This window comes from Leucoraja erinacea, chromosome 21 (genome assembly GCF_028641065.1).
Source record: "Leucoraja erinacea ecotype New England chromosome 21, Leri_hhj_1, whole genome shotgun sequence".
Classification (NCBI taxonomy): Eukaryota; Metazoa; Chordata; class Chondrichthyes; order Rajiformes; family Rajidae; genus Leucoraja; species Leucoraja erinaceus.
In genome coordinates, this window is record NC_073397.1 from 11,441,516 (window position 1) to 11,464,552 (window position 23,037).

Consider the following 23,037-nt stretch of genomic DNA (forward strand, 5'->3'; position numbering starts at 1 on the left):
CTAGTGAAGCACAGAGTTTAACCTATTCTCAGAACACCAGCCTCCCTCAATCAGCCACACAAAAAAACCATCTCCCTTAGAGAAATATTGATAACATTACCTGGGCAGCAAGACAGCTTTGTCACTACAACATTACCATCATCACATTTTTCTGGGGACACGAGTATAAATAGCAACATTTGCAGGAGAATTATTGTTACGCCCAAAAAGTATAATTTTACACTCGCACACTGTTCCAGAAAATAACTGGGTTTGTTCCAGGCTAACATCTTTATGTTTGTTCACAGGGAATTTTCAAGATACCAGGACATGGAGAGATATGGATTATATGCAGGTAGGTAATGCATGTAGGTCTTGGCATCATGTTCAGCTCAGGCATTGTGTAATTATTGTACTGTTCCGTGTTCTATCCAGCCAAGAATAGGATGAAATGCCAAATACTAAATACAGTTATCAAGTTACACGTTCATGTCAGGTGATGGTAAGTGTATTTTATTCTGCATGCTTTGACTGTTTTGAGGGTGTTACAAATAATGGTGAGAGTATTCCATTGTTACTTGCCGTGTCAAACAAGGTTGTTACATCCTTTTAGCATTTCAGTAGAATCTTGAGTAATGATAGATAGACACAAAGTGCTGGAGTGACTCAGCGGGTCAGGCAACTGCTCTGGAAAAAAAGCATGGGCAACATTTTGGGTGGAGACCCTTCTTCAGACTTGAGTAACTATATTGCTGAACAGTGGATTCCGAAAGTTTTTGAGATTAACTGGTTACCTTTCTATGATTTACTTACAAAATACCGTTACATTTAATACTTCTTTCTTACAAAATATTATTAACAATATGTCCTTTAATTATCGCTGATATTACTCTCTGCAATTTCACAGTATAATTTTTGTATTTATGCTGTGTCTTAAAGGAAAAAATAGTGTGATCCACCTTCCTTGGTTTCAACTCAGAAACCGTGGCCAGTTTAATAACTAGTTCTGCATGATTTACTTAATCAATACCCTTGTAAAAGTACAATTTTAATACAAAATTAATGTAAATAAAAATCGAGTGCAGGAAGGTTGCGATGTCCATTTGATGTAAAACTTGAAATTGATACAGCGTTTCATCTGTGGAACGTTTTATTTGGGTTGGTAACCGGCTTGTATTAGTTTCCATTGGGCTTCATAAACCTCTGGAAAAATGTCTTGCTCCACCTGAAACCCCTTCTTTGGGTAATCCCGAATTCGTTCAAAAACAGCTGGAAAAAGAGAAATACAACATAGCAATGGCATTGAACCAAAACCCTAGTGAATGCAAGGCCAATAGCAATGGTGATATTCAAAGGATGGCAGGGAATGTTTGGCAACATTTTTTCCTTAACTGACTTAAAAAAAATGTAATCCAAAGGCAGATGCTGGAAATTTGAAATGAAATTAAAAAAGCACTGTAAATTCTCAGCAGGCCAGGCAGCAGCTGTGGAGAGAGAGAAATAATTACGTTTTTAGATTAATGACCTTTCATCAGAAATTCATGGTCTTTCAAAATTCTCTCTCCACAGATGTACTCGAACCTATTGAGCATTTCCAACATTTTCTGGTTTTATCACCAAAAGCAGAACATGATATTCATTTCATTTGCTCTTGTAATAAACTTGCTGCGTTTCCACATTTACCAACACTGGATATGCTCCATGAATAATGCTTTAGCACATCCTGACTCAATGCATCTTATTCAACCAAGTTCCATCTGTCGTTAAATTAACACTCGTCTAAAAGCTAATTCCTATGCATTAGCTATCGAAATGTTTCTAGATACTTAAATGTTGTTGAGTACTGGCCTTCCCACCCACCCACAGAGTGCGTTCCAGATTCCACTCATCCTCCAGGTGATAAACTTCCTCCTCAGATTCCCTCTAAATCTCTTATCCCTTATCCTATACCGGTGTCCTCTGGTTTTAGACAGCTCTGCCACCTACTATTTGGGAAGTGTAACATGGACAGGGCCTTCACAGTAAATGGCAGGGTTCTGGGGAGTGTTGTGGAGCAGAGGGATCTAGGAGTGCAGATACATAGTTCCTTCAAAGTGGCATCACAGGTAGATGAGGTGGTCAAGAAGGCTTTCAGCACATTGGCCTTATCAGTCGGGGTATTGAGTCTAGAGGTTATGATATTATGTTGCAGCTGTGTAAGGTGCTGGTGAGGCAAGAGTTGGAGTATTTTGTTCAGTTTTGGTTGCCCTGCTATAGGAAATATATTATTAAGCTGGAAGGAGTGTAGAGAAGATTTACGAAGATGTTGCCAAGACTTGAGGGTCTGAGCTATAAGGAGAGGCTGGGCAATCTAGGATTGGATGCATTGAAGCATAGGAGGATGAAAGGTGATCAGATAGAGGTGTATGTGTTCATGAGGAGAATGCAAATAGTTAATGTCCTCAACATATATGCGATAAAAGAAGTTATGAAACCAAATGTAATGTTCATAGAATAATGTTAATACTCCCAAGTTACTTCTGCCTGAAATCTCAGTGTGGAACAGTCAGTTTTCTTTCTCAGCTTACCCAACATATACTCAATTAAGTTGTCCATATTGCCCACATGCTTGTTTGGGTAGTCTTCAAGTTCCATTATTGGAGATGTGACAATGGCCTGCACATTCTCTTTGTCTTCCGGCCACTGTCGAAGGTAGGTTGCGTAAACACGGCGTTCCATAAACGGCTGTTGGACTAGAATAATCCTCTTCACTAGGGAAAAATAGAAAATCCACAACACAGTTCCGGGCATCAAGTTGTATTTATATAATCCCTTTTTAAAAAATGGGGAGAGAGAAATAGAGAGAAAGAGAGATTGGGGGGAAAGAGAAATAGAGAGATGGGGAGAGAGAAAGAGAGAGAATGGGGGGAGAGAGAGACAGAGGCAGAGAGAGAGGGGTGAGAAGAGGTGACAAGAGTGAGGGAAAAGGGGAGAGAGAGATGTGAAGAATGAGAGAGTGAGAGAGAGAGAGAGAGAGAGAGAGAGAGGTCATGAAAGAAAGAAAGATGTACAAGCTTATGTCTGAAGGGCGGATGATGTGTTACAAGATCAGTCTACAAAAGGTCTTGGATGCTCTTGGAAATTAATGATAATTGTCTGGTTTGAGTCTGGATATTAAATGATTAATATTCCAATGGAATAAATTGAAACTATTTATAAATAATTATTCAAAATGTAGAAATATTAACCATTTGTGGCTATGAAATAATGTCCTGATTAAATGAACATCCAACACCTTTCAAAATGGAGATGCACTCATGTAACATGAAGTGAGTGCGTGTTACAAGGTGACCAAGGTGCTATGTGATATCAGTAGTAATCCTAGAACTGATAACAGTGTTCATTTCCCCACTGGGCAATGCCATCAATCTGCACAAATTACAAATTAAAGCTTTTTACAGTGATTAATTTTCACTCATGTTTCCTTGTTCCATTTCACTTCCTATCATTTTGCGACTGCTGTAGACCCTTCTGTTTATTTACTTTATCAGATGTCATCTCCTAATGCAGTTTCAATAACTGCTTATCATTTGGGAATTTCTTTCAAACTGATTTTCCAAATTGATTTTCAATTCAACAGTCCCACCCTGTTAAAGCCTCTATTTGTTTCTGTCACTGAAGTCAATATATCCACCTCTTAATTTTATTTTCATGATGATTTTGTTTTGTTCATTCCCATAGTGAGATATGATGGCAGGGCTGCATTTAACCACATCTAGAACCCCAACATTTGCTATGGACAATAAACCTACTGTGTATAAACCTACGGTGCAGCAGGCAGTGAAGAAAGCGAATGGTATGTTAGCTTTCATAGCGAAAGGATTTGAGTATAGGAGCAGGGAGGTTCTACTGCAGTTGTACAGGGTCTTGGTGAGACCACACCTGGAGTATTGCGTACAGTTTTGGTCTCCAAATCTGAGGAAGGACATTATTGCCATAGAGGGAGTGCAGAGAAGGTTCACCAGACTGATTCCTGGGATGTCAGTGGTGAATCTCTGGAACTCTCTGCCGCAGAGGGTAGTCGAGGCCAGTTCATTGGCTATATTTAAGAGGGAGTTAGATGTGGCCCTTGTGGCTAAGGGGATCAGAGGGTATGGAGAGAAGGCAGGTATGGGATACTGAGTTGGATGATCAGCCATGATCATATTGAATGGCGGTGCAGGCTCGAAGGGCCGAATGGCCTACTCCTGCACCTAATTTCTATGTTTCTATGTCAACCATTGTTTTTGTATTTTGCTCTCTGTCCATAAGAAGTCAATATAGTTTGCAGGTTTAGAATTGTAATATTGCTTTAATACAGTTTTGATTGGAATTCTTTTGGATGCTACACATTGAAGCATAGCACATAGTTATAATACACATATCTATTTATCTCCTGCAGGCCGAGTCCAATACTGTCTAGATCCAAATAACCTATTGCAAGGATGCTAACTAAGAATTCAATAACCTATCTGGTCCCAGAAATGTATTGGCTTTCAAACTGGTGAGTGTTGTAGAGGAGAGGGATCTAGGAGTGCAAGTACATCGTTTCTTGAAAGTGGCAACACAGGTAGATAGAGCAGTCAAGAGGGCACTTATTGGCCTTCATCAGTCAGACTGCTGTGTATAGAAGTTGGGAGGTTATGTTGCAGTTGTACAAGACATTGGTGAGGCCACATTTGCAGAATTGTGTTCATTTTTGGTCACCCTCTTATAGGAAAGATGGTGTTAAGTTGGAAAGGGTGCAGAAAGATTTACGAGGATGTTACCAGGTATCGAGGGGCTCATCTATAACGAGAGGTTGAGAAGGCTAGGACTCTATTACTTGGAGAGCAGGAGGCAGAGGGGTGATCTTATAGAGATGTGTCAGATCATGAGACGGATGGATAGGGTAAATGCACAGAACCTTTTACCCAGAGTTGTGGAATCAAGACCCAGAGGACATAGGTTTAAGTTGAGAGGGAGAAGATTTAATAGGTACCCGAGGGGCAACATTTTCACACTGAGGTTGGTGGGTATATGGAATGAGCTGCCAGAAGAAGTAGTTGAAGCAGGTACTATTGCAACATTTAAAAGACATTTGGACATGTACATGGATAAGAAATGTGTAGAGGGATATGGGCCAAATGCAGACAGGTGAACCATTGTAGATGGGGCATCAGTCGGTGTGGGCTAGTTGGGCCGAAGGGCCTGTTTCCATGCTGTTTGACTCTATTACTATGACTCAGAATTGGAATGCTCAATTGTAGGAGAATTGCTGGAATCTATGATTGGGGAAGTAATCTCACGGAATATGAAAAATGATAAAATTGGTAAAGCCAATATGGATTTATGAAAGATAAATCAAGTTTGACTAGTCTATCAGTCTTTCAATGCTGCGGCTAGCAGAAATGATAAAGGAAAACGAGTGGTTGGGGTTTACAGTATCTAGACTTTCAGAAGGTCTTTGATGAGATGCTACAAACTCATTAAACAAAATTAGAGCATTTGAGATTGGGGATAATAGACTGGCATGAGCGGTAGATTGGTTAACAGATAAAAACCAAAGAGTAAGAACACATTGGTCTTATTGGGGTAAGTAAATTATAACCATTGGAATCAGTGCTTGGGCCACAACTATTCACAATTTATATCATTAACTTAGATGAAGGATGAGATACACTATATCCAGGTTCCATAAAGCGGAATGGGGGTGTGAGTTGAGACGAGGATTCAAGCAAGCTTCAAGCGGATTCAGCCTTAAGACCATGGGCATGTTCTGGACATGGCAAGCAAAGTATAATGTGAAATAATGAAATCTATCCAAATTGGTAGTAAACAGAGTATTTCTAAGTGGGTGAGGGACTGAAAAGTGTTCAGAGAGATCTGCAGGGTCTTGTACATGAGTCACTGGAAGTTAACATGTAAGTAGAGCAAGCATTTACAAATCCAAATGATGTTAGCTTCTATTGCAAGAGGAAAGACATTGCAATAGAATTATAAAGGACCCTGGACAGTTTGCGCACAGAATATGATGTACAAGTCTGGTTTCCCATACTTAATGTCCTTAAGGTTGAGAGTCAATGAAGGTTGATTCTTGCATACAAGTGGGGGGTAGTTCCTAACAGGAGAGATTAAACTGACTGAATTCAGAAAAACAAGAGTTGATCTCATTGTAACAAATGGGACTTGAGAGAGTAGATGCACAGATGATGTTGACTCTGCCGGGTTGGCTGGAATGAGGGTTCACAGTTTCAAAATAATGGGTCAGCCATGATTGAAAAAGAATCTTTGGAATTATTAACCCAACAGAGTTGTGGAGGTTCCATCACCAAGTCCAGTAAAGCCAGAGGTAAATAGATGTTTGGATATTAAGAGAATCAGGAGATTTGGAGCAAGTGGGGGGTAGAAGTACTGAGGAAAAGATCACCAATATTCTTACTGAATGGTACAGGTGCAAAGGGCTGAATGGCCTCCTCATGTTCCTGTCCTTCTTTGTTATTCCCATTAGGATCTCACTCCAAGACCTATGTTCCAAACTATGGTAATCTGATTCTTAGAGTACACAAGCTACTCAAGGGAGAGGCAGCAGAAATTGCCTAACAGGTTATTTTGTCTGTGTGTGAGAGTTCAGACCAGAGTCGTAGACAAGTTACTGTTGGACATTGCACAGCTATCAACAACGCATCATCCACCATTAGGGATCACTCTCATCCCTACTTTCATCACTAAGGACAATAGTTTGTCAACACAGTACAACCAACAATTTAGACAAATGTCCCTTAACCTGCCTTGGATTTGAGACTGGCATGGTAATCTCCCTCCCCAGATGCTGCCTGCCCCGCTGAGTTCCACCAGCACTTTGTGCTTTGCTCAAGGTTGCAGCATCTGCAGTTACTTGTGTCTCCAAAAGCAATCAGTGTGTGCTCTCACTGGGAGCTCCAATCTGGCAAGTTGATGGCAGCATATTTGAGTGATAAAAGAATCAGGTTTGAAATGCATAATGAATTAAACGTGTACATGAATGATTGTTTTGGACAAAGTTTGATGCTTGTTATAGACAGATATAATGTTTTGTAGATAGTTATCCTACACTGTCTTGTACAACATTGTTGATTTGCCATTCTGTGAGCCTCTTTGTGACTTTACAGCACAGGAAACAGAAAGCACAAGAAAAAGGGGAAGACATTTAATGTATTAAAAATAGTGTGTTCCCAGTGGTCCGATTATCATCTAACTCAAAGATTGGTGTTTAGATGTGTAAAGTTACATTTAATCCCTGTCTTTGCTACTGTCTAACATCAAGGGGGCAGCATTGTTGATATTTTCATTATATCAGCTATTGACAAGGTCATAGTCACACAGTGTGGAAACAAGCCCTTCTGCTCAACTTACCCACACCGACCAACATGTCCCATCTACACTAGTCCCACCTGCCTGCGTTTGGACCATATCCCTCTAAACCTATCCTATCCATGTTCTCACAGGAGATGAGTATATAAAATCTATAACAGTTGTACAAATTATTTGATGGTACCAAATAGGAAAAAAAAAGGCATATAAAATATAAAAGATATGCCTGTCAGGTGATTAGATGCCAGGGATTAATATGAAAGTTGATACAGAATAGAAAGAATTTAGGGACATTTGAGCTATGCCACACACTTGAAAACCCCCCACCCTTTTTAAGAAATAACTACATTAAATGCTAAAGGATGCAGACCATATATGATACGACTTTCATTCAAGCTCAAACCCCTCTCTGCCAAAGAAGCACATTATAATCATCTATCTGGCAATCCTGGTTAAATATCCTAATTAAAATATATCAATACATAATCATTACAACGTTAACTGTGCAATTAAAATATTACATTTTCTTCACATATTTGAGATGCAATTTTGTAAACTCAAAAGTCTATTCTATGTCTAAACTGTCAATGCACATGTTTTTTCCCATTAACTTCAAATAACATATCTTACCAGCAGAGCAAAACTTAGAAAAGTGCTTTTTGTACATTTTGGGACTGCTTTCTGCCAGTCACAGTAAATTAGTTGTTCCATTTTATTTTATTTGCAGGGACTGCAGCAAAATATGTTATAAAATTGATTAAAATGAGCCTATAGCAGTTTTGGAACATATTCGTACTCTAGATCGATCTTTGTCCATTGCAGTATTTGGCTTTGAAGATGATGAAAAGACTGTGTCTGCTGAAAATCTGAAATAGACATTGAAAATGCTGGATACTCTCAGCATGTGAGGCAGCATCTGTGGAAGGAGAAACCAGGTATATTTTCAGGTCAAGGATTCTTCATCAGAACTTGAAGAACAAGAAAGCAAGTTAGTTCAAATGGCGGGGATTTGATAAAGCCAAGAATGTCAGTGAGATCCCATTCATGGAAATATCTGATGAAAAGATTAATTCATGCCATTAAAGAGGGGGAAGAAAACAAACAAATGTTTAGTTTAGTTTAGAGATGCAGCGTGGAAACAAGCCCTTCTTTGGACTTTGGAGTGTGGTAGGAGACTGGAGCACCCGTGGAAAACCCACACAGTCACGGGGAGAGCGTACAAACTCCATACAGACAGCACGTGTAGTCAGGATCGAACCCGGGTCTCCGGCGCTGTAAGGCAGCAACTCTACCGCTGTGCCACTCTGCCACCATGTTAGTGGCCACATAAAAGCTGCAAAATGCAGGTCAAAGCTCTTGCTGAAACCCAAAATCTAATGGAGAAGGTTAGAAATGTCTAGCAGATCAGTGACTGTGAAGAGGGAAAAATCTCTGTATTTTCATCCCCAAAGATGCTGCCTGGCATGCTGAGTGCTTCAGCAAACTGTCATGGCATTACTTTTAAATAAATTATATATTACTGGAATCCTACGTCGCTGTTGAAAATCAATTCAGTAACAACATGTAATAGTTTTTTCCTTCTATTAGCTATCTTCGTGTTTACTCCGATATGTAACTGATTCCAATTTACATTTTTGCTCTAGACTTTAAACTTTAGAGATACAGGGCGGAAACAGGCCCTTCAGCCCTGGGAACTAGATGGCTAGAGGGATATGGATAATGTATATGAGATCAAGTTAATTTGGAATCATGTTGGGCACACCAGTGTGAGGTGAAAGGCCCGTTCCTGCACTGCGTTGCTCCATGTTCCATGTTCTAGTGCACTGGTTTTCAAAGTGGTTGTCACGATATGTTAAAGAAATTGGGTGTCAAAAATGATTTTACTGACTGCTTGACCTCATATAGAAGAAACAAAGAGAACGCGAGCATGTTGACCCTCCCCATAAGTAACATTCAGCAGTGAAGCATACATTGAGTTAGATAGAGCTCTAGGGGCTAGTGGAATCAAGGGATATGGGGAGAAGGCAGGCACGGGTTATTGATTGTGGACGATCAGCCATGATCACAATGAATGGCGGTGCTGGCTCGAAGGGCCGAATAGCCTCCTCCTGCACCTATATTCTATGTTTCTATGAAATATCATTCTCCTAGTCTTTCAGAACTCAATCTAAGTGCTTAGATTGCATCTACAATTAGTTATAATGAACTAGTTACAATCACTGGGTCATGGAAGTTGACCATTTGGTTTAAGTGGGTCACCTGAAAAAAAAGTTGTTAAGGGATTACATAGAAACGGAAGCAAATTCATCCTGTTGAAACTAGGATTCATATTTAGAATTATTTTAATACAATACAATTCTTAAATGTCCTTTCAGTCCAAGCTTGTTGCATATTAAATGAGTCTTCAGTGAATTTTCCCCTTTTAAACCATATACCAATTACAGCACAGAAGCAGGCCATCTCGGCCCTTCAAGTCCGTGCCGAATACTTATTTTCCCCTAGTCCCATCTTTTATTGGTTCTTTATTTGCAAGTCTTCTCCCTCAGTGCAATTTGGGGTCCAAGTATCAACTGTCCCACCATTCAACAACTTACATCAAAAACCCTCAGAATCTAGTCCTGTAGCAATAAACCGACCAAGGGCAAATTATTCATTACAATAGGGAGCAACGTTTTAACTATAGTTGATGTTACTGCATTGGGCCAAGGATCCAGTCTAGAATAAGGATCCAGTGCAGCATTATTAACTTATTTCATCCAATAATAGGAACAAAAATAAGCCTAATATAATCTGTCCAATATGGAGGTAGATGTCCTACAGTCAAGGATTCATCCAGCACAGAAACAGGCCCTTAGACCCATCGTGTCCATGCTAACTATCTAAGACCCATCTATGCTCATCCTATTTACCAGCACTTGGTCTGTAGCCTTCTATACCTTGGTGATTCGACCTCTCATCCAGGTACCTTTATCAATGTTGTGAGTCCTTATCTCTACAATCTTCACGGTTAAAATATTCCAGATTCCTACCACTCCTCGGATAACTTTCTTCCCCTCGAATTCCCTCTAATCCTTTTACTCATCACCTTAGACTGTAGGCACTCTGTCTTCTTATATCTCAAGTATATTGAAAGACTTGCTATTCTGAAACAATGGTTGACAAGGGAATGCCTCCCTTTCATGCCCTTGTTCCCAGAGAGCTACAGTTTCAGCTCGCTTTTCATTCTAGTTCTCATAGTGAGCGGTCCCGGTCATTTAGTGGTGACCTGTGACTATTGCAGCTGCCTTTGTCCTTTGGAAACTGAAAAATGGGTTGTGGATTGGCATCCATCCATCTGCAAGAGATGACATTGCAGCTTTAGCATTGTCCTGCATGTGGTTGCATTTCCTGCAGTGGCTGACTAGGCTGGGAGTCCTCCATCATCATTTTTAATACATGCCTTACATGTGGTGATGACAATGTTGAGCTACAAGGCAGTATTATTATACCTTTGTATGAATGTAGTTCCTCAGTAAGGATAGGACACTGTTGGAAAGAACTGCAGAAACTGGTTTAAACCGAAGATGGAGTAACTCAGGCTGATATTTACCTGGGATATTCTTTTCCTTCAGCGTTTGATATGCAAACCTTATATTCTCGCCTGTATTTGTGGCCTTTGTTTCCAGTATAATCTTGTCACCAGGAACGCCCAATTTAACTGCATTTTCGGCAAAAATGGCTGCCTCCGCCTTATGCCATACACCTGTGTGTAGCAATCGTAGTTAGGTTAGTGAAGTCAACTTATATATCACTTACACAATGAGGGAGTAGATATTTGCATTATCCATCAGCTATTTTCACCGTCATCGTACATGAACACACAAGTTGTGAGCAGGAGTAGGACACTCGCCCTGTGAAGCCTTCTCCTCCAGTCAGTCCAATTCTGATTGTCCCGATTGTAATCTAAACTCCATAAACCCACTGCCCCCTGTAACAACCTCCCAACCCACCTGCCCCCCCCCCCCCCCCCCCCCCCACCTTGATTGGGCAAATTGACAAATTCTGCTCCTATGTTTCATTTAGTTTAGTCTAGAGATACCGCGCAGAAAAAGGGCCCTTCGGCCCATCGTGTCTGCACCGACCAGCGATCACCCGTTCACACCCATTACATTTTCCCATCCATTCCCTGCACACTAAGGGTAATTTACAATGGTCAATTAACCTACAAACCTGCATGCTTTTGGGATAAGGGAGGATAAAGCACCCGGAGAAAACCATGTGGTCATAGGGAGGATGTGCAAACTCCACACAGACAGCACCCAAGGTCAGGATCGATCCTGGGCCTCTGCTGTGGTCTCCGATGGACTGTCTCTAGATAGGATTCACAAAATGGACATCAGCTCGTTAACTCAAATTAATTCTTCCTGGATTTGATACAGTAACATTCCAGCTAGTGTCAAGAACGGTCACCTACAGCACCCAGTAAATCCATCCCGCTGGTCTACCCAACACTTCATCTCACGTATGGGCTGTACATAAGTTTGTACATAAAAGCAGTTCGGGCACCTGTACAGCACAGCATAGTATATTTTCACTTTAATGGCAGCACCTTCCAAAACTGGATCCCCCAAGAACTGTATAAAATGTCAGCTCAGGTTATCTTCTTAAATGGACACAAAGCACTGGGGTAACTCAGCCGGTCAGGCAGCATCGCTGGTGGAAAATGATGGGTGATATTTTGGGTCTGGACCCTTCAGACTGAAAATAGAGGGGGAGGGAACTAGAGGTGAGAAATGGCTAGAACAGAGCAGGGCCAGTAATGGATGACCAAGGTGGAGCCCATATAGGCCCATTGTCGACTGGGGAAGAGGTGATAACAAAGCAACACAAGGATGTGAACAGTGGAACTAGGAGGACAACCAGGATGGGGGAGGACAACCAGGGTGGGGGAGGAGATGGAGGGGGAGAGAGAGGAAAGGCAGGGGTTACTTAAAATTAGCAAAATCAACATTGACACCGCTGGGTTGGTAGCTGCCCATGTGAAATATAAGATGCTGTTCCTACAATTTGCATGAAGCTGCAACTCTGAAACGGCAGGCGAGGTACTTACACACCAGTGCCGTCTGAATCAGAGACGAGAATGTAACCAAAAGTTGACATCTACATAATTATCTGTTGCCCTGAGGGAAATTTAATATTAAGTGTTAATTGAAATAGAATCCCACTTGAATTCTGGTACTTTGGCAGTTAATAATTTTAAATATTGTAACTGATGCAATGAATTGACATTGATTTTACAAATCTACTAAATTGTCTGGAGGAACAGCACCTCATATTTTGCTTGGGTAGCTTAAAAACCAGCGATATGAGCATTGAATTCTCTAGTTTTTAGTAACTTAATCTCATAACTTCTCCTCTCCCCACCCCCCCCTCCTAGAGCCCTTCTCCTCACCAGTCACTTTACCACTTCCACAGTTTTCCACACTGTCTTGGGATCACACCTTTCCCCGCCAAAAATGACCTACCAGGCAACGTCCTGCCTGAGGTCATTTGTATCTGGCCCCGATTTGGTTGTTTCTCACCACCAGCTCTTCACCTTCCCCTCCCCCTCCCCCCCCCCCATTTTCAGTCTGAAGAAGGGTCCTGACCTTAAATGTCACCGATCCTTTTTCTCCAGAGATGCTGCTTGACCCATCGAGTTACTCCAGCACTTTTTGTCTATCTGCATCTGCAGTTCTTTGTTTCTATTAAATTGTCCAGTATGGGAAGTAAAGAATTTGATAAACTGAGATTGCCTGTGAAATTCTCGTCCATTTGTCAGTCCGACTCATAGGTTGCCTGGTGTTCTCCGACACAGCATTGCTGAAAAGCTTTGAGGACTATTGATCTGAGGGCAGATGGTAAGTCTGCGGGCAGAGCCAGCGGTCAAATGTCTAGTATCTGACATCCAGCAGACGCCTTGCTGGTCCACAGCAGTGCAGTCATCCAGAATGTGTTGCCATGCTAACATAAACCAACCATCGCTCCCAATGGAATTCCCAATTAGCTGTCAACATAATACAACTCACGATGCAGTTTGTGTAACCCACTTCTGGCCCCTACAGCCCTCCCCATCTCGGTAACCCTCTCCAGCCACTACACCCTCTCCATGTCTCTGTAACTCCCTCTGAACCCAAAATCCCTCTCCATCTCTGTGAACGCTTCCAGACCCAAACATCCACCTCCATCTCTGCGACCCCCTCTCTGGCCCCTGCATCCCCCCCTGTCTCTGTAACCCTCTCTGGCCCCTCCGCCCCTGCCCATCTCTGCAAGAGTTCCTCGAATGCAGCAAGTGGAAACTCATTTTATCTTTCTTTTCATCCGCTATTGGGATGTCAGTCAGCATCAGAAGAAAGGCCAGCAGTAATTTCCAATCCCCTAATTACCCTTGATAAAGTGGTGATGAGCTGTCTCCTTGATCCACTACAGTACGTCGAGTATCAATACTCCTGTGTGTTATAGGATACAGAGCTCCAAGGATGGTGAAGGAACGTCACTGAGTTTCCAAGTCAGGAAGCTGTGCAGGAAAACTGCAATACCACATTATGAACGACAGCAAAGAAATTGCAGTAACGCTAGCAGAAAATGTTATACTGTTATGCAATATTGTTTGCTTGGAGTGTAATTTTAATGGCACTACTTCTTACCCACGGTATGGCTTCCCAGGTAACCAGTAAACAATATCAGTGGAGCCCACTCTTCCAGATAGAGATGTGCAGCTCTTTCAGCCACACGGATATCATGGCACCCCAGGCCAATAATTACGTCGCTCTGGAAGAACAAAGAGTCTCAGACAGCCTGCATGCATTTACCATCATCAATTCTATACGGCAACAACACAAATTATTAATATGTTATCAGAAAATTAAACTAAGCTGCAAAGAAACTCACAAAACTAATTGAGACACAAGGAACTACGGATGCTGGAAACTTGAGCAAAACACAAGCCCTCCCTTACACCTTTATCTAGTATCACCTATCACCGACCAACCTTTTCCTTGACTCTTCCCACTCCCCTCCCCTTTACCAAAGCCAATTCACCTATAATTAACCTGTAGTGTGGAAAGTAATTGTAGCACCCGGAGAAAACCCACACGGTCACAGGGGGAATGTACAAACCCCGCACAGACAGCACCCATAGACAGGATCGAACCCAGGTCTCTGGTGCTGTCAGGCAGCAGCACTATCGCGGAGCCACTTTGTCGCCCCTAAGTTGGAGTTCTTCCAGCAGTTTGTTTTCTGCTCCAGATTCCAGCATTTCCATTCTCTTATGTTTCCAAATGCAGAAATCTTCATTCCAATTTGTGATATAAATAGGCAGATGCAAGGAATGGAAATACCACATCTGTGCATAAGTTTCTAAAATGGAGCTGAGGTTAAATTGCAATAGTACCCCCCTCTGCTTCTGATTCATATTATTCCCCAGTTGTGTCGCATAACAAAATCACGACTAAAGCAAAAAAGTATTTCTCCCGTTAGCATCAATCTCTCAGCACAAAAATATTCGGGAAAGTTTGAAGTGTTATGGTTTTTGTTAATGAAGTGTTTAATTCATTGCGATGCAATTAAGTCCAGCTTCCATATTCCATATTCTGTCAATACACTACGGCAGGGTCAGAGATGGATAATGTCATGGATGTGGAAGGAGATGATCTTTGTTAAGGAGAAGTTGGCAGATTACAGAACTCAGCATAAGGAGGAGCTGAGCTGAAGCTTCTAGCATGCCACAACCTGCCATGGTGGAGCCGGCCACCGGTCAGTGAGCCCAGCGGACCGCGGCCTGTCAGGGGGGGGGGGTACCTAGCCGACCCGTCCTCATCCCCCAAAGACCAGAGGGACCAGGAGGATGGAGCTAATGACGCCTGGTGCAACAGACGAGGAGCGAGGCTGGTAGGAGAGGGACGCCGGCTGCGGGAGGTGCCCCCCTGGGGCACAACGTTGGACGGGCGAGGAGACGACCTCCGCGTTTAAGGAAGGCTACGGCTGGAGGCCCTGCATCAGTTGGGGCTGGCCTGGATTGGGCAGCGCTCATTAGAACTGGAACGCAGACTGGACGTTGAAAATGGAACCAAAACATGGGGCCTCTTGCATGCGGGCTCAGTGGATTATTTCTGTACACATGCTAATTTTGAGGATGCGCTTAGGTATGGCATTACAGTACTGGACCGCATGTAAGAAAAGCATTTCACTTTGCATTTGCACGTGCGATAATAAAAGCAACATTGAACCATTGAAGATGGCAGTCTGCTTCACACTAAACAATGGCCGTGATGTGGGGTGTAGCCATTGGTGAGTAAATGGAACAGGTGAAGTAACTTTTACAACAGTTGATCCTTGCAATGATCTGTGTGTGTTTTTCCTGCCAATCAGGAGCAAATCTCTCCTACCTTCACCAGAGGTTGTCCCAATTTAAGGTAGTTCCATAAAACTTGTGCCCATTTTTTGCAGTCATCATCCATTCCACTCACACCATCTCCATCAGCTGAAATAAAAAAGCCCGATATTTTTCACGGCAACTTTAGTGAGCAGGTAGCATATGGAAGTGCAATTATGTTCCCCTCTTATTGCAGCTGCCAGTGTCAGGTTAGTACATGTTGAGCATAATGAACAGTCTTCAGACCCACGTATGCTGCCAGCAGTCACACTGATACACAAGAACTCTGCATGTGTATCCTTGCGGGCATCTGTACTTCCTCGATAGTCAATCAGCCTTCCAGCAACACACTATTTTTTATATATCTAGGAAGTTCAATAGTCTACAGCAGAACATCATGTATAAAATGATGAGAGGGCTAGATCGGGTAAACGCACAGAGCCTCTTGCCCAGAGTAGGGGAATTGACAACCAGTATTAAGGTGAGGGGGGTATACTGATATTTTATAAGAATCTGAAGGGTAACACACAAAGGGTAGTGGGTGTATGGAACAGGTTATCAGATGAGCTGGTTGAGGTAGGGACTATTGCAATGTTTAAGAAGCAATTAGATAGGTACATGGATAGGACAGGTTTAGAGGGATACGGGCCAAATGCAGGCAAGTGGGACAAGTATAGATGGGACATGTTGGTTGTTGTGGGCAAGTTGGGCTGAAGGGCCTATTTCCACACTGGATGACTCTATGATACTATAATTCTATCCAAATAATGCTTGACTAACAGCTATAATGCATCCGAAGTAAATTCAAACCCCCCTCCTCGCCTGTGTCCACCTATACCTGCCACTCTTTGTCCTACCTCCTTCCCTTTCCAACATTCTTCCCTCCCCTCCAATTAGTCTGAAGAAGGGTCTCGACCTGAACCGTCACCTATCCATGTTCTCTGGCGATGCTGCCTGACCTGCTGAGTTACTCCAGCACTTTGTGTCCTTTTGTTTATTTACCTGCACCTTCAGTTCTTTGTTTCCGCATCAAGGCATGAGATGATATTTGAAGAGAATTTAGAGGAAGTGCTCAGATTGTTTTTAAGTTCCCATCACGCACCTGAAACCATTCGTATCAACACTTTTCAAACCAAAGGTGTTTCATTTTAGCAAGGACAGCAATGTTGGTAAAAACGAGGAACTGCAGATGCTGGTTTACAAAAAGTGCTGGAGTAACTCAGTAGGTCAGGCAGCAACTCTGGAGGATATGGATAGGTGACGTTTCGGGTCGGGATCCTTCTTCAGACTATAGACAATAGACAACAGGTGCAGGAGTAGGCCATTCGGCCCTTCGAGCCAGCACCACCATTCAATGTGATCATGGCTGATCATCCCCAATCAGTACCCCGTTCCTGCCTTCTCCCCACATCCCCTGACTATTTGAATTCATTTTATTGAGGTGTAAATCCTGGTGCTCTGGACCCGAGGGTGGCTGATGAGAGGTTAAAGGATTTGAACCAGAATCTGAATCCACCCCTCCTCAAATCCAAATCTACACTTAATATTTAAATTCAGACGACTAAAGGTGGTTCTTGGTGAAGCATGTTTGTTACTTCAATCTCTACACATACCACACCACATGAGACAGAATTTTCTGCCAAACAATATAATTTTGTATTAAATGTTCAGAGTCAATGGTAGATGAATGATTAATGACACCTTCCAGTAAACCTGATGCCCTCTGCTTGTGATTAAGGAAGAATCACTTCTCTTCTTCATCTGGAATTTAAAAAAAATAAGGCTAAACATTGAATTATTTTTGTTTGTCCTTTTAAAATAAAACAGCCCAATCTTACAGATCGTGTGAAAAATCAGTGGCTTTTGGAGTGGATTTGTGTTCGCTCTCATCGACCTTGCAGAATAATCTCTGCAATGCGCTGTGTTTAGCAAACCCTCCCCCCTCCCAGGCAGGTGGGAAATCAAAACAATCCATTCTTATGGCAAACAAAGTGTGGAATAAGAAGGCTCGGAGCTGGTTACCTGGTCATTGGGCGGGGGGAGGCTGCTGGTTCCAAAGTCTGCCCTCCCGGCCGGGGACCATTGCAGGATCCCGGCCGCCCCGACTCCAGGCAGGCTCAGCTTGCGTTTGTTTGCATCAGTAATTGTCATCTGACTTGTCAGTGAGCCGAGATGAGTTGCCTTGATTTCAGCTCTTCTCGATCAGCGGCGGCTGAGCCTCACGTCGGGAAAGGTGGACCCTGTTCGTGGAGGTGGTGGGGTGGAAGGGAGAGGATCGCCGCAGCTCAAAGCCTATTCAAAGCCTCTCCCGCTCCAGAGTCAGTGGAAACAGGCGCAGACATTGACAAGACAGAACGTTGTACAAGATCACCACACGTCAGGCTGGCAGTGGGTGGAACAATTGAAAAATGAACAGAAAATGCCGAAATCATTCAGCTGGTCAGGCAGCATCTGTGGAAAGAGAAGCAAGAGTTCGCCGCCTGGAGCTTATATTACCACATGATACACTGATCGGTGAACAGGCAGGATCTGAAACCCATCCTCTTTCCCAAAGAAGGGTCCCAATCCGAAACATTGTCTATGCTGAATTCCTTCAGCATTTTGTGTTTTACTCAAGACTCCAGCACCTGCACTTTCTTGTGTCTCCCTATCCCACCTTTGTTGGTGGATTTTGGACATGAAACATTTAACCCTGTTTCTATCTCCAGACACTGCCTGACCTGCTGAGTGATGCCATCATTTTTTGCCTGAGATGGCAAACAATGAAATATAAATCCTTTGGGTTTACATTAGTGGAGAAAGGAAGGGTTCTGATCCAAAACATCACCTATCGATGTTCTCCAGAGATGTTGCCTAACCCGCTGAGTTAGTCCAGCACTTTTTTCATGAATTCATAAATTGTAAGACCAAATTAAGCCATTCGGCACCATCAAATCTTCAATGCCATTCAATCATGGCTGATCTATCGTTCCCTGTCAACCCCATTCTCCTGCCTTCTCCCCATACACTGCTGATATGCTTACCAATCTAGAATCTGTCAATCCCCACTTTAAAAATATCCATTGACTTGACCTCAAAAACTGTCTGTGGCAATGAATTCCACAGATTCATGTCCTTTTATTTTGAGGCGATGGCCTCTGGTCCAAGACCAGATATTTGTGTCTATTTTGTTTCATTGAAGCTATTTGCATCATTGTGTTTCACGCTGGAGTCTCCACTGAATTTGGACAAATACGCAGATCGATGCTGCATGCGGCACGGAATGGCAGCGGCAGAAACTGACACCATCACCTACATCACCGGCACAGTGCCATAGCGGGGAGAACAAGCCTTTCGGGACAAGATAAGACTGCAATTTTAAGTGCTCGATACTTGAAAGCTACAGGTTGGCGCTAGAAATGTGGTGACTTAGTTTAGTCTAGAGATAAAATATGAAAAAAGGCCTTTCGGTCCACCGAGTCCATGCCAACCATTGATCACCCGTTCACATATCATCTACTCCTTACACATTAGGGGCAATTTACAGAGGCTGATTAACCTACAAATCCACATGTCTTTGGGATGTGGGAGGAAACCGAAGCACCTGGAGGAAACCCACGTGGTCACAGGTAGAAACATAGAAAATAGGTGCAGGAGTAGACCATTTGGACATTTGAGCCAACACCACCCTTCAATATGATCATGGCTGATCATCCAAAATCAGTACCCCGTTCCGGCTTTTTCCCCATATCCCTTGATTCCCTTAGCCCTAAGAGCTAAATCTAACTCTCGTTAAAAGGTTGAACGGTTCATTGGTTTTTATGGTCACATGTACAGCAATATGGTGAAATTCTTTTTTTGCATACAGTCCAGTAAAGTATTACCATACCTCGACACAATCCCCAATTACTGCAAAGTGTGTAGAAATAGACCACTGAGAGGGTGTACAAGAATCGTCAAGTTTGGCACCATTTCAAAGGCAGTCCAGTCCGCATGCTCGATGTTCTGTAGCAGCACATGATCTAGATGAGCCCTAGGCTGCTGCAGGGAGATTGGTCAAATATAGGCAAATGGGACTAGCTTCGATGTGGCATCTTGGTCGGCATGGACGAGTTGGGACAAAGGGCCTGTTTCCATGCTGTTTGACTCTAAGGTGGTAACGAGGAGGAGCCCGGAGAGGAAAGTACTGCTTTGTGACATGCTTGGCACTGCTCAGTCAGCTCCAGCCACCGTATGCCCCACGCTCCACACAGGGTGGCACAGTGGTAGAGTTGCTGCCTTACAGTGCCAGAGAACTGAGAACCGAGTTTGCACGTTCTCCATGTAACCGCGTGGATTTCATCTGGGCGCTGGTTTCCTCCCACACTCCAAAGATGTCCAGGTTTGTAGGTTAATTGACTTCCGTAAAAATGGTAAATTGTCCCTAGAGTGTAGGATAGTGTTAGCATATGTTCGGCACGGACTCGGTGGGTCGAAGGGCCTGTTTCCACACTGTATCTCCAAGCTAAACTAAACTTGTTAATTGCCATTTCACTCTGATTCCTGCATCATTTGATCCTGGTTTTTTGTGTGAACAATGAAGATCATCAGTGGCCCCCAATACCGCCAAATGTTGCCAACAGTGGAGGAATGTGTAGGAAGGAACTGCAGATGCTGGTTTATCCCCAGCCAACAATGGGCCATTATAGATTCCACCCTTCGTGAGGTCATCTGTCGGTGGCCTTGATTTGTTCTGGCAGTTTGGATTTAGCTTTCATGTGGAGTAGCATTGGTTCCATTTTAGTTATTATTCTGCAAGGAAAATGCCACCACATTATAATTAGTGGATTTTAAAACAATGCCAAATTTTCTTGGGCATGCAACTTGGTATTTATGCCATATACAGTGCATGTTTAATGCAGCAAAGGGTGAAATCCAATTTAATCGTCTTACAGTGTGAAAACAGGCCCTTCAGTCCATCTTGCCCACACAGATCAACATGTCCCATCTACACTAGTCACACCTGTCTGTGTTTGACCCTAAACCTGTCCTCTCCATGTACCTGTCTGTTTTTTAAACATTGCGATAGTACCTGCCTCAACTACCTCCTCAGACAACACGTTCCACACACCCATGAACCTTTTGTGTGAAAAAGTTACCCTCAGGCTCCTATTAAATCTCCCCCCTCTCACCTTAAAACCTACACCCTCTGGTTCTTGATGCTCTGACACTGGGCAAGAGATCCTGTGTGTTTACCCGATTTATTCCTCTCTATTTCTAGAGAGAACTGTGTTTTTTTTAATTTAAAGATGCTTGAAACTATTTTCCAATTTACATTGATCCTGATGTGTGGTGCAGGTTGTGTGTCGGGCTCCAGTGCGACTCATCGGCAGTAATTCTAGACTCCCTGGAGCTGCTGGAAATGAACGCCACAAGGCGAGCTGTTCGAATGCAGTGCCAAATCAAATGCTAAAACTGACTCAGGGATTACTCGAATCCCTCAGGTCTTTTCCTTCCCTGAACATAGTATTTATTGACAATGTCGCCCGTTGTATAGTAAAATTCTCCATAAAAATTGGTGTGCTAGATAGTTACATCCAAAATAATGTGCATAAAATCAATCCCAATCACTGACAATGGTCTGCCTGGCTCACTGATTTAAGCTTATTTCACAGGGTGAATGATCCAATCACTTTCACTCTGGCCAGCTGCAACATTTTACTGCATCCAACTGATTTAAAGGAACCGTAAAAATGCAATATTGTTGTTGTTCCAACAGGTACGCCAATAGGTCGCAATGGGTATGCATGGCCAGAACTAATATAGAGAATGATTGTGGAGAGTGTATTCAGCACAAAGTATATATGAAATAAAACGTTATTTTTATAAGATGGGCAGCACAGTGGCGCAGAGGTACAGTTGCTGCCTTGTAGCGTCAGGGACCTGGGTTTGATTCAATCCTGACTACGGGTGCTGTCTGTATGGAGTTTACACTATCTCTCTGTGACCTCGTGGGTTTCCTCCGGGTGCTCCGGTTTCCTCCCACACTCCAAAGACATGCGGGTTTGTAGGTTAATTGGCTTCTATAACGTTTCCTAGTGTGTAGGATGTGAAACTGGGATAACATAAAACTAGCGTATGGGTGATCATTGATCGGCGTAGACTGTGTGGGGTAAAGGATCTGTTTTCTTGCTGTATCTCCTTTAAACTCATTTAACATTTACTCAGCTCAGACAGTTTAGAAACATAGAAAATAGGTGCAAGAGGAGGCCATTCAGCCCTTCGAGCCAGCACCGCCATTCATTGTGATCATGGCTGATCGTCCCGTATCAATAACCCGTGCCTGCCTTCTCCCCATATCCTTTGACTCCACTAGCCCCTAGAGCTTTATCTAACTCTCTCTTAAATCCATCCAGTGATTTGGCCTCCACTGCCCTCCGTGGCAGGGAATTCCATAAATTCACAACCCTCTGGGTGAAAACGTTTTTTCTCACCTCAGTCTTAAATTACCTCCACTTTATTCTCAGACTGTGGCCCCTGGTTCTGGGCTCGCCCAACATTGGGAACATTTTTCCTGCATTTAGCTTGTCCAGTCATTTTTATAATTTTATATGTTTCTGTAAGATTCCCCCTCATCCTTCTAAACTCCAGTGAATACAAGCCTAGTCTTTTCAATCTTTCCTCATTTGACAGTCCCGCCATCCCAGGGATTAATCTCGTGAACCTACGCTGCACTGCCTCAATCACAAGGATGTCCTTCCTCAAATTAGGAGACCAAAACTGTACACAATACTCCAGATGTGGTCTCACCAGAGCCCTATACAACTGCAGAAGAACCTCTTTACTTCTATACTGAAATCCTTTTGTTATGAAGGCTAACATTCCATTAGCTTTCTTCACTGCCTGCTGCACCTGCACGACAACTTTCAGTGACCGGTGTACAAGGACACCCAGGTCTCGCTGTACCTCCCCCTTACCTAACCTAACCTCATTGAGATAATAATCTGCCCCCTTGTTTTTGCCGCCAAAGTGGATAACCTCACATTTATCTATGTTATACTGCATCTGCCACACATCTGCCCACTCACTCATCCTGTCCAGGTCACCCTGCAACCTCCTAACATCCTCTTCACAGCTCACACTGCCACCCAGCTTTGTGTCATCCGCAAACTTGCTGGTGTTGCTCCTAATTCCCTCTTCCAAATCATTAATATATATGGTAAACAGTTGCGGCCCCAACACCAAGCCTTGCGGCACTCCACTCGCCACTGCCTGCCATTCTGAAAAGGACCCATTCACTCCTACTCTTTGCTTCTGGTCTGCCAACCAATTTTCTATCCATGTCAACACCCTACCCC

At 43.0% G+C, this 23,037-nt stretch overlaps 1 protein-coding gene across 1 annotated transcript; it reads right to left on the reverse strand.

Moving 5' to 3' along the window:
- Nucleotides 1-476: 476 nt before the first annotated feature.
- On the reverse strand, nt 477-18,703 carry LOC129707245 (uncharacterized protein SCO4629-like). Its single transcript, XM_055652120.1, has 6 exons — nt 17,744-18,703; nt 15,735-15,829; nt 13,995-14,118; nt 10,919-11,071; nt 2,547-2,729; nt 477-1,248 (listed from the first exon to the last, which is right to left on the reverse strand). The coding sequence occupies exons 2-6, from the start codon at nt 15,804-15,806 to the stop codon at nt 1,130-1,132; spliced, it is 651 nt and encodes a 216-aa protein (XP_055508095.1). The 5' UTR covers nt 15,807-15,829; nt 17,744-18,703; the 3' UTR covers nt 477-1,129.
- Nucleotides 18,704-23,037: the final 4,334 nt, after the last annotated feature.

Excerpts from the sequence above, each read along its gene's own strand:
- LOC129707245 (XM_055652120.1), bottom strand. The coding sequence starts at position 15,806 with ATGGATGATGACTGCAAAAAATGGGCACAAGTTTTATGGAACTACCTT. Across the intron at positions 14,119-15,734 it reads TGGGACAACCTCTGGTGAAG|AGCGACGTAATTATTGGCCT; the intron begins GTAGGAGAGATT and ends TTGTTCTTCCAG. Across the intron at positions 1,249-2,546 it reads CTTAATTGAGTATATGTTGG|CTGTTTTTGAACGAATTCGG; the intron begins GTAAGCTGAGAA and ends CTCTTTTTCCAG.